This window comes from Chenopodium album, chromosome 16 (assembly GCF_948465745.1).
Source record: "Chenopodium album chromosome 16, dcCheAlbu1.1, whole genome shotgun sequence".
In the NCBI taxonomy this organism is placed as follows: Eukaryota; Viridiplantae; Streptophyta; class Magnoliopsida; order Caryophyllales; family Amaranthaceae; genus Chenopodium; species Chenopodium album.
Genome location: NC_137849.1, coordinates 19771838 through 19783840, shown reverse-complemented (window position 1 = coordinate 19783840; position 12003 = coordinate 19771838). Strand labels below are relative to the sequence as shown.

Sequence of the window (12003 nt, the reverse complement as noted above, 5' to 3'; positions counted from 1 at the left end):
TAATTAGTAATCATACTAGGCTCTAAGATAGCTTGGTCTCAAATATGGGTTTTAACTTACTTCATAATGCATTTCGTAGTCTATAAACACTTCAACTTTGATCTAGCACAAAGAACGTGTTTTTGTAACATCATCGTACTTCATGTTGGGACAGGAGGCCAAAAGTAGGTGTCTACGATTGTTGTGTCAATAATTATACATTGCTTGATGATATTATTGCTATTACTTGATCACGCCTTTTCAGCAGGTTTAAAGGGAATTTGTACTTGAAATCACGTGTAATAAGATAATTAATAATTTGATTAGGCTAATATAATTTTAATTCAAGTGATCACCAATAACAGAATTATTTGATAATCAACTATCGTAGATTAGATATGCTTAGGATAAATTTATTGAATGTATGTTGATCGGAAAGCGCATATGAATAATATTATAAGAATTAAGTAAAGGCCGATTTAGGGCAGGTTCAATCTCTTTTAGGTTAGCTTCGTACCATTATCCTCGAATATCCATTCATGGTTTCGGACCACTATGGGGTTAGCGATCTCCGTGATCGTGAACGGGGTGTAACCTTCACACTCGTGAACGATTTCAAGTTTCTAAACAATGTTGGCGATTCTTTTATCTATAACTTCCTTCCTTTTGGACGCCACCATGCTTAAATGCATGATTACAGTGAATCTCAAAATTGAGAGTTGAAATATTCCCTACAAGGAGTGTGTGACTCTTATGTTTTTTTTAACCTAAGTAGGACCGCGCCGTTTTTACGGCGCCTTGGGAACTGGGTTTGAAGGCCAATTTATCTTGATGCAGACTGATACCACATGTTATGTCCTAATTGACTCTTTCAGCACTGACCGAGGGGATACCACATGTTATGTCCTAATTGGCTCTTTCAGCACTAATCGAGGGGACACGTGTCACTGGATTACTAAAGATATTTTTACCTTAAACATGGAGTACTATAAAACAGATGTAAAAAAAAAAAATTGTTACAATTACTCTTTATTACCGAATGAAGGAATAATTGTTTACCAAAAAAAAAAAAAATAATAATTATAGTTGGATAAAAATAAAATATACTTCGTAGGGAGAATGCGCGAGGTCAACAGTATCCTCCGTATAAAAAAATAGAGTAGCAGCAGCAACCTACGACCCTACTCTTCCCCCGCTTAAAGACAATTACCAGACAATTATTTGTACCTCCACGTGGCACCTTCTCCTCTACTCTACTACCTCCTTCACTTTCATACTAACACCCCTTTCTCTCTCCTCTCACAACCCTTTATCTCCAAATCAACGGTCAAACCCCACTCTTTCCCATCTCCACTACCATGCACCCTACCACACCCAATCCCCCTCTCTAAATAAAGCAAACATAGAGAGAAACAGACATTGAGAGAAATAAGAGGATAGAGAAAGTAGAAGAAGAGAGAGAATCTTGCACATCCGACGAAGCTTAAGCAGTAGCAGCGCAAACCTCGTGGTGCTGCTTTCTCTCTCTACTTTCTCTCTCTAACTTAAAACTTAACATTAGTGAGAGAAAGTGAGAGAGATGGCGACGGAGGGCGGTGGTGGTGGTGGTGGTGGAGTGGGCGGAGCAGCGGCGGCGGCGAGGAGGAAACCGTCGTGGAGAGAACGAGAGAATAATCGGAGGAGAGAGAGAAGGAGAAGAGCTATTGCTGCTAAAATATTTTCTGGGTTAAGAGCTCAAGGTAATTACAATCTTCCTAAACATTGCGATAATAATGAAGTTCTCAAAGCTCTTTGTGCTGAAGCTGGTTGGATTGTCGAATCCGATGGCACCACTTATCGCAAGGTAATTAATAATTTTACTGTTTAGACCATCTTTTTATCAGATCTGCTTTTTTTCCGGTCTCGAAATGATGTAGATGGGATTTGATCTCAATTCGATGAAATTTGACAATTTGTGTTGGGTGTGTTTCAGGGGATGAAGCCGCCGCCGCCGGAGATAGTGGCGAGTTTTAACAATTTTAGTGCTTGTTCATCGCAAATACCGAGTCCGTTATCATCAGCATTTCAGAGTCCAATTCATTCGTATCAACCCAGTCCTTCATCCTCTGCTCCTCAAAGTCCGAGTAGAAATGAGATCAATGCACAATCTCACCCATTTTCGTTCCTTTGTAATTCGATTCCGTCGAGTCTGCCGCCTCTTCGGATATCGAATAGTGCTCCTGTGACACCGTTGTTGTCATCGCCGACGTCGAAAACTGCTCCGAAACAGCCGGTGTTTAATTTCGAGGCGATTGCTAAGGAGTCTATGGCGTCTTTTAATTACCCCTTGTTTGCAGCTTCTGCTCCGTCGAGTCCTAATAGGCGGCGAAACTTTACCCCGCCAACGATACCGGAATGTGATGAATCTGACTGCTCAACGATTGATTCGGGTCAATGGATTAGCTTCCAGAGGTTTTCAAGACCTCCGATTCCAACATCACCCACATTTAATTTGGTTCGGCCAATGGTTCAGAAAATGTCACTGAATGATGCAATGGAGGATAGAGCTAGAGCTCCCGAACCCGAAAGTATGCAGGTTACCCCTTGGGAGGGGGAGAGGATTCATGATGTTGGAATGGATGATCTTGAACTCACTCTTGGAAGTGGTACTTCTAGGAACTGAAACGAAAGTCGCTCGAATTCGATAAAGTACAATCAAACAATGTTCTAAGCACCGTATTTGAAGTGTCTGAAATGAAACGAAAGTCGCGCGAATTCGGATTGGATTGTCATTACAAAATTCCCTTAAGTTTAATTTGCTACCAGAAGTTTGCTTTAGATGATGGATGTTAATTATTTTAGTTGAAGAGTTAATGCCCATAAGGGTGTTAATTTTCATGGATACTTAGGTCCATATTTTTTTTCTTTTTTATTTATTTTTTTTCTGCCTGATTTGTTTACTGTGAAACTAGAATATATTGAGTTGCTTGGGGTTTTAACACAAGCATTACATGTAGATAAGATGGTTTAGTTTTCTTTCGATTTCGAGGAGGATTACCTCGACTTGTAGACTCATGCCTAGGTTGATTCTTGTTGAGTATTTATGAGGCATTCGTGAAGTGGATTACTTGTTATTGTAGACTCAATGTTTCAAGATAAGAAATCTATGTTATGGCATTTGATTAGAATCAAACTCTTTCTTTTTAATTTCAATGCTTCAGTAGGGAGTCATTTTTTATGCCTGTTTTTGCACAATTGAATTCACTGATAATTTATGCTAATTTTATTTTCAAGAGATCATATTTCATATTGAATCATATGTGATATTATACAGTACTCCAGTTCATTAGTGCTATTGTCTAGTAGCACCTATTATTTTGATTATGTAGTTAACAGCATTTTTTACAGAATATTGATTGTACCATCTTTGCTTTTCTGATTGCGTCCAACTCGACAACCATGGCGACGAGGCTTTTCAGGATCGGAGCTACTTGACTCCATTAAGAGACTTTGTAGACATCTTCTTCTAATGGTTGGTGCATATGCCAGGTTTTCAGCTGGGGTGCTGATGAATTCAGCCTTGTGTGTATTGAGCTTGCCCTTTTCTTTACCTAGTTTTGTGTGTATCAGCTGGGGTTCAATTTGGTTAAGAGTTAAAACCACGTGGACACCAGGGTTTCTTTCTGTCACAGAATTGTTAAAGACGAGTGAGTTGTTTATTCCTTGTGCATTGTTGTTGACGTATGACTTTGTTGCTAAATCCTCTTGGAGGTTTGTGTCTCCAGATTTCCTCTTTCTGGAGCTTCCCTCACCTTCAGTGGTTTCAGCTGTTCTGTCAGAATTGAGCTTGTATCCCCTATGAATGTGAATTGGCTTCTCTTTGTTTATAGTCTCAGAGCAAAGGTGCATGGTTGCTCCAATGTTTTCCCCTGCTAGAGTGATAATGCTTAATGGCTTCTGATGCAAGTGTTTTTCTTGCTGAGCACCTTGTTTGTGCACTAACTTTGGCAAGTTCTCCTTTATCTCTTTTTGAAAAGGAGGCTTATGTCCTTCTGCATTTGCATGCTTATGAGGATACCTTGCAACTCTTTCATCACCTCGTGTTTCATTTTCAGTATCATGCCCTCTATTTTCAGTTTTTTTGAAGACCTCCTTTATGTCAAAAACTACTTTCTCTGAATGCAGTCCCTCCTCGTCTTGATCTGCAAGTGGATGTTCTATAGTCCGTGCTTCCGGGCTTATAACTTTTCTGTCAGTAACTGCTTCTTTCTTAGGATCGTCATGATTTCCCTTAAGTATCTGTTTAGGCTGTTTGTAGGATGTATTATATTCTTTCACTAATTGTGGTTTGGGTTCTTGTTTTGGGCTAGAAACTTCAGCTGTAGACTCTTTATTAGCTGGTTGGTTTTTAGGTTCTTTAGGTGAAGTTGCTGTGTCTAGCACTGGCTTGGGCTCTTCTAAAGGCGTTTGGGAAGTTTCTCGCTTTCTGAGGTCTTTTGGATTTTGAGTAATGTCAGTTGCGACTGTTGGAGGTTTCTTTGTGGGGGATGAGTGCTTTGCAGAAGATGTTGGAGGTGACCCTGTTGTGGCTTTTGTCCTAATTGGCCTGTCACCTCCTCGTGATGGAGATGGTGACTGTGGCAGTGCCTTTGTCGCTTGTTGGAGTTTGGAACTTACCTGTGTCGGGGAAGCAGGCCGAGAGGTAACCTGAGTCGGAGGAATAGTCTGTGATGTTGATGCTGGTGGACCTCGGGGTGGTCGTGTCTCCCGAGGCTGTATTGCTGGTTTGGATGTGCCTTGAGATGATCGTGAGGGTGATAGGGGTTCTTCTCTTGTTGGTGGTGCTGTTGGTGGTTTGGGCTGTGCTGGCGCCACTCCTGCTGGACGGAAAGGGGGCCGCTGTGCTGGTGGCTGAGATGGTGCTTGGGTCTCTTGGCTGGGACGTGGAGCAGCAGGTGCTTGCTGAGGTGGTGGTGGCTGAGATGGTGCTTGGGTCACTTGGCTGGGACGTGGAGCAGCAGGTGCTTGTCGCGGTGCTGGTGGCTGAGATGGTGCTTGGGTCACTTGGCTGGGACGTGGAGCAGCAGGTGCTGCTGACCACGGGAGCCTAAAGCGGAATGGTTGCCTTTGCTCAGCCATGAATTAACAGAGATTAAATTGCCAACTAGAAGAAAAGTCTATTGAAATCTGAATTGTATGCTTAGTTACATATGATATGGGTGATGATGAGAATAAAATCAGGGCTTTGTATATATAGATTTAGTATGATACTTTGGTAATCATTTTGGAGTTAATCATATCACTTAACACCTTTTTGATGCTTGGCTTCTTTGCTTCCGCAGATAGGAGAAAGTATGCTTTACCTGCTTCAAATAAGATTCTTCACCCTTGTCTTTGATCTTGCTCCTTATCTTTTCAAGTAAGCTTGCTATTGAGTGTCTTGGAAATCTTCATTCAGTTAATTCTATCTGGTTTCCTGTGCGTCATATCAACTTCTCTTGGTGATTCATTTCTTGCTTGCGAGTCCAGATATGCTTAATCCTGAGAGGCATTCTCTTTCAGCAAGTAAGATGTCAATTGTAATAATCTATCCTTTATTATTTTCTCATTAAAGGAAAGAACCAAGAAAATACCATACGGTAATTTGCACAAGGTACTTAAGTTTTTCCTTCAGAAGTAGATTTAATTCTCTATATTGCTGTAATCTCTTCAAAGTTTTTGGTGATAATTATCTTACAAAAATGCAACCATGGTATCGGATGGTAAGGACTTGTCAAGAGACAGCTAAGCTATCAATTCTACAGCACTCGTTTGGAAGAAATCCAGTTGAACTGAAGAAGGTTTTTGCCCGCCTCAGATGTGTCATTTCCACTCCTCCAGTGAATCACAAAGGACTGGAGAATACAACAGTATCAGATGTCCTGATGACCAAGGGAGGGGAGAGAGCTGGCTCTTGGCTCTGGTGCCGTGCTGATGAAACTGTCCAAGATGCGGTGACACAGGTATTTATCCTTTGTGATGATGCGATAGATTCTTATGAAATGCAGACTTTCATTTAAAGTATCCTGCAACTTACAACAATTTTGAATGTAGATGGCACGGAATGACATTGGCTCTTTGGTGGTTCTGAAGCCTGGAGATAAAGAGCTCATTTCAGGGATCATAACAGAAAGAGGTTCTTCATAACTAAATCCACATGTTATATCACTATTTCGAATACCTAAGTTTATTCAAAATGTACTCGATATGAATGATTAAATTAACACTGCTTCTCATGGGTGGGGAGAAGACTATCTCAGGAAAGTTGCTGCAGAGGGAAGACCTGCCAAGTATACAAGAGTTGGAGAAATCATGACCAGAACGGTAATACATTTTATTTCCTTATGCAACTTTCATCATATTTGTTGGGACTATATTTCCAGTAATGAATTTTCACCCTGTTTCATTAGAGCTCCCCACTCTTTTATGTAGTACAAAGTTTTTTATTCTTAATTTTTAACTTTGACAGGACAATTTAATAACAGTCACATCTGATGCAAACATTCTACATGCAATGCAGCTAATGACAGGTCAGTTGGTCTTGGGTACTGTAGAAAGGTTCTGAGAATGTTTCCAATATATTATTTACAAGTTGAGACCGTTAAATTGATTCAAATAAAATTTATTTTTTGTTTAGAGAACCACATACGACATGTCCCAGTCATAGATGGGAAGATAGTTGGTATGATATCAATGGCAGATCTCGTTCGAGCAGTAGTAGAGCAACAAGGCGGGGATGTGAAGCGGCTCAACGAATTCATCAAGGGAGAATACTTCTAGGGTCAAATCAAAGGAAATGTTTCAGAATTTAAAAGGCTCCTGATGCCATCAGTTGCAGCTTTGAGCTAAGGATATATTTGAGTTGGATAATGACTCAATTGTTGTCCGAAAGCTTCTAATTGCAATTTTTTCAGTTAATCGATTGCTTGCTATACCCTGATGTATGTAATAATATGTTTGCAAAATAATGTTATATGCTGTAAATCTGTAATAAAATCTGTTTTTTTGCATTTTTAATCGGATAATTGATCATTTGTCTAAGGTTCATGGCCCCTAGAAGTTGGCTTGTTATAAATAACACTTGCACCAACAGACCGTGTTGATACACAGAACATGATCTATTGTGACAGCAAATAATTTATTTATTAATTTATATTTTTAATTTGACAACATGCAAATAATATTTAGCTGTCTAACATTATTGTCAATAATGATACATGTATTAACCTTGTGGGGTTATTGAGGGCCTAAAAATCTAAGTCTTAATTTTGTGGAAAATTCTGTTTGCACTTTGAAAATATTCTATTTATACATTATCCTACTTTATTTGAAAATTATTTCATTAACTTTTAATTTTTTATGTGTGCTTTATTAATAATAATAGTTTATTCAAGAGTAGTAAGACAATAATGTAGGAGTGCAAATTGCTTTTGCCTTTATCTTTTCCTTTCCCTTTTTAATATTTGTCCCCTCCCTTTATGTTGTATACTTCTTTTGATGATTTGTTGATAATCTACTTTATCAGTTTTATTTATTTACAACGTATCCAATTTTATGATATAATTAATATCCCTTGTTTCAAAAAAAAAAAAAAAAAAAAAAAAAAAAAAAAAAAAAAAATCCCTTAAATAAATTATAATGTTGCATAGACTTTTAGATAAATTGGTATTACCATTATTATTGTATATCGAAGTTAAAGTGCGATGATGGATATTTTACTTCATTAAAAAACACAAGTAACGATTAAACAATATTTATAACACTCAACCACCCTAAGCTAATTCGAGTATAGGGGTAAGCTAAGGGACCGAATTACAAGGACGACATAAACACTATATCAAACACAATCAACAATTAAAATAGATATAATCAATAGAGCATGAAAACTAACGTCAAAGGAGAATACTTTAAAAAACAATAACTAAACGAACTAGGGAGAATGGATCAAATTAATCATGTAAATCAAACAATAATCAAGAATTAGGATTATGGAAGACATAGTGAACTAAGCTAACATGCTCATCGATTCAAAATTACAACCCCCTAGCCTATCAGTATTGGTTGATTACTCCAAACATACAAACTCACACTATCGTTACAAACTCATATACAAAGAGGCACAATCAAGCACAAATCGATCAATGAGATCCCCTAGGTTTACTAGCTATCGTCGATCCCTAGCTTCATTCAACCACAACAAAGCATTTAATCACAATAAATCCTAAATACTAACTCCTAACCATGTTTGAATCACAAATTTATCATCACCAAGCTCCCTAACAAGAATACTACTCACTAAGTCACTAGGCATGGCTAAGAAAGCATTAATCAACTAGTAAAAGCATGAAACAACTAATTAAACCTAAGAGATTAACAAATCAAAAGCAATAAAGAAAGCATTAAAAATTGTAATAGAGTGAGAAGTTTTCATTGATTTAATAAGGAGATCTCCAAAAATAATTGTCACAAGTTGGTTCTTCAAGCTCCAATTCCACCACTGAAGATCTCTCACTTTCTTTCTCTAAAACTACTCCTAATCTAATCTTATTCTAGAGACGAAAGCTCTCCACCAAGCTAAAGATAGAAAACTTGAGGAAAGTAAGCATAAGACCCTAAGAAAATCCGGGTAAGAGTTATTTGGGAATTTATCTAGAACTTGACTTTTATCTTTCGAGATCGCGACCGAACTATTTGGGAAGGTCAAAGGCACCTTTTCGGGGTGGTTATTTTTTCTTTCCTAGGTTTCGATTTTATATTTTTGGTTTTGGGTTTACATTTGCCTCATTGCTAACCATTTGAGCCTTTTACCTTCTTTTCTAGCCATATCTCTAGCTCTCTGGCCATTTGTTTCGTTTTGGTTTCCATCTTTAGTTTTTGTGAAATATGTGGTCCATAGTTTGTTGGAGCTTATGGGGAGTATAAGTGTGGTTCTTGGTTCTTTTGTTAAGCAAGCATGTGTTGTATATAGTGTGTGAATACAGGCATATTTAAGTTGAAAAAGCCGTCCATAGTTCAAAGAGGCGAGGACAAAGCAATAAATTGAAAAAAAAAACAAAGAAAAAGAAAATGCTTTGAAAAAGGTAAAAAAAAATTAAAAAAAAATAATAAAAAAAAGCACAAAAATATTGATGTAGCTTTTATTTCCCTAGTTTAGAGCATTGAGGACAATGCTCTATTTTATCTTGGGGGAAGTGCGTCTATGCTTTTTGTATATATGTTTATGATTTTGTTTTGAATAAGCTTGGGGGTATTGGTGTTTTTCTTTGGTGATAAATTGATTATAGTGTTGAAGATTGATCACCCTTTGCTTCACAAATTAGGTATACCACCAAATATTAAATTTTAGCCTACCTTTACCCTCTTTGCCCATACATTATAACCCTTCAAAGACCTTTTGACCTTTGTGGTTAAGTCACAAGTCGGTAGAGGGAGATGGGAGTCAAGCTTATGAACCGGTTTACATAGTCAATGTTGGGTTTTGATGAGTCCGACTCGTCGCGGAAATAAAACCCGAGCCCAAGAACAACTCGCAATTAATATAACAAAATGCATAAATAACAAGAATAGATTAAAGACTAAATTACCCTTATAGCGTGCTTCGCTCAACCTGATGGAGCTCTTACTTGAGAAAAGCCGAGCCTCACAAATGGCAAGGACCTCCAACGAAATCTACCCACAACTCGACCCGACCGCTCTACTACTTGGAGGTTTGCCAAGTCCGACCAAAAGACTACCCGAGTAATTAATGAGCTTATAGGTTTTCTCTCAAGTAGAGATGTCTAATTGAGCTCTTACTCAAGTGAATAATCCCAACTCCTAAGGTTGGTATTTATAGGCAAGGGCTCTCCAAAATTCCCATCATCTTTCCATGTGGGAGAAATGATAGTGTGAGAAAAATAAGCAATTAATTTAATTCTAAATTAAATTAAATAGCAACATAATAATCAAACAACACTTGGCCCACACATGGGAGTGGTTTGGTGAGGACCACAAGGAGGACCACATGGTCTCCTTGATCCCCAAGCTACCAAACCCACCAATCATAAGAGGGCATGATCGGTTAACCTCCTTGTTCACCAAGGAAATAACCGGTCAAGGCCCCTTTTGACTTGGTTAGGCCTTGCACCCACACGCAAGCTACGAGGGCTGTGCGCTACTGGGCCTCGGCCAGCCAGCACGCACCGCAAGCCCGCAAGGCTGCTGTGCGTTGCTTGGCTTCGACCAGCTAGCATGCACCGCAAGCCCGCAAGGCTGCTTTAGGCTGCTTGGCTTCGGCCAGCCATCACGCACCGCACTCAGCCAACGTGCCCAGCTCGCCCATGCTTGCGGCTTGCTGGGCTTGCGGCTAGTGCTTGTGATGGCATGCGCTAGCTTAACTCTCATACGGTTAGGCCGATACGAGTCTAGTACTACGCATTTTGACTTTATTTGTTGTTTGACTTATTTGTTACGTCTCGTTAATTCCTAGAATTTAACTCAACATGCAACGCTTGGTCTCGACGTTCCAAGCTCGATTTTCGACGTCTAAATATTAATTACTCGAGCGACTCTTAATTCCTTCTGAATTAATTCGTCGTGTCGGATCGTTAGTTTCTTGGGTGTGACCCGAAGGGTTCAGTTAAGATTAAGCTGTAATATAAATTATGCATTAATATTACTGATTAGAAGCGGGCTCCACGTAGGCATTCCGATCACTTGAACTTACTGAATAAATAGCTTTTCAATAGCTCCGAACCCTCTATCGGAATAATACACTTGTTCGAAGGACACCATTCCTTTCAATCTCCCACTTGTCCTTCCGGACAAGTGCGCTTTTAGTGTATAGCCTTTTTCCTATGTCACTTAATGTCTCTTCATGAACTATAAGGTAAGATAATTTTTCATCCTTATTACGTCCAGAAGTGTTTCTCAAAATCCGAGTTTGACTGTCAATGAACATATAATTTCTAAAATCCATCCGAGCATGGCCATGCATTTTCACAGTCTCACTCTTCGAGAGGCCTTGTAAACAACAAAGACATGTTCCCTATTATTAGTAGGGGGACATTCCCATTCTTGTAATGTAAGCTTCTCTTACTAAGAGGACCTAGCCGCCTGAGTGTTGCCGTTATAATCTCCATGTACGGCAGACGTTTGACTAACATCAAAACGGACTAGTACTCAAACAAGAGAACTCACAATACTCATGGTCAAGGAAAGAGGTTCCGATAGTCATAATGAGAAGTATACTTATGACGATTTTTAAATCTCTTAAAGTATTCTCATAGGTCGATCCAGTATGGTTCTAAACCAATACATGTGCAAATGATTTATGACAATCATATCCTTGTAGCACAAGAAACGGTGCTATAAATCAAACTACACACTAATCTCAAGTGGTCAGTAATCGTCCATCATATAAATGGCCTTGATTAGGGATACTTTTCGATTAAAATATTCAATGTTCACTTAATAGGTGTTTCTTTATCCAAGATTGGTCTTGGTACCCTATTTTCAATATTCTCAAAATCGAATGGACTCATAATTTAATTCTAAACCACAATTAAATAGAAACGGAGTGATAAAATTGCATGAAATTAAATTACTCTAAAACCTGAATGGTTCATCTTATGATAAATGGTTTTTCCAAATGTTTTAAGAGTAATAATATTTATAAAACATTTATAGAAATCACACCCATATTTAATATGCTTGATTTCTTTCGTGCAATTGTGAATGTTGTCGTTCACTTATTGCATATGTTTAGCTATAATTACTTTGCAAATCCTAGCATCTTCATTATCGATCACTTTCATAATAAGATGATAAGATTTGAGAGTGTCATGGATTATATGTGATTTAGGATTTATTGTCCAAGTGATGGCACCCACTCATCTTCATGATTGAGATCTTCAACTTGACAACCTACAATCATCAATGTTCAACAACAAACTTTCCATTTAACAACTTCCTTATTATTGCCTTTAAGGCAACCATATTCTCAACATATATTTTAGTAGAATTCCT

At 38.4% G+C, this 12003-nt stretch overlaps 3 protein-coding genes across 3 annotated transcripts; 2 read left to right on the top strand and 1 right to left on the bottom strand.

The window, feature by feature from the left end:
* The first annotated feature begins 1419 nt into the window (after positions 1 to 1419).
* LOC145586294 (protein BRASSINAZOLE-RESISTANT 1-like) lies at positions 1420 to 3146 on the top strand. Its single transcript, XM_081643078.1, has 2 exons — positions 1420 to 1822; positions 1952 to 3146. The coding sequence occupies exons 1-2, from the start codon at positions 1559 to 1561 to the stop codon at positions 2639 to 2641; spliced, it is 954 nt and encodes a 317-aa protein (XP_081499204.1). The 5' UTR covers positions 1420 to 1558; the 3' UTR covers positions 2642 to 3146.
* Positions 3147 to 3218: 72 nt separating this feature from the next.
* LOC145586293 (uncharacterized) lies at positions 3219 to 5105 on the bottom strand. Its single transcript, XM_081643077.1, has one exon. The coding sequence runs from the start codon at positions 5095 to 5097 to the stop codon at positions 3361 to 3363; it is 1737 nt and encodes a 578-aa protein (XP_081499203.1). The 5' UTR covers positions 5098 to 5105; the 3' UTR covers positions 3219 to 3360.
* A 594-nt stretch (positions 5106 to 5699) lies between these two features.
* Positions 5700 to 7176, top strand: LOC145586295 (CBS domain-containing protein CBSX3, mitochondrial-like). The gene is made up of 5 exons (XM_081643079.1): positions 5700 to 5960; positions 6052 to 6133; positions 6248 to 6321; positions 6467 to 6527; positions 6635 to 7176. Exons 1-5 carry the CDS (start codon positions 5700 to 5702, stop codon positions 6775 to 6777), a joined length of 621 nt encoding a protein of 206 aa, XP_081499205.1. The 3' UTR covers positions 6778 to 7176.
* Positions 7177 to 12003: the final 4827 nt, after the last annotated feature.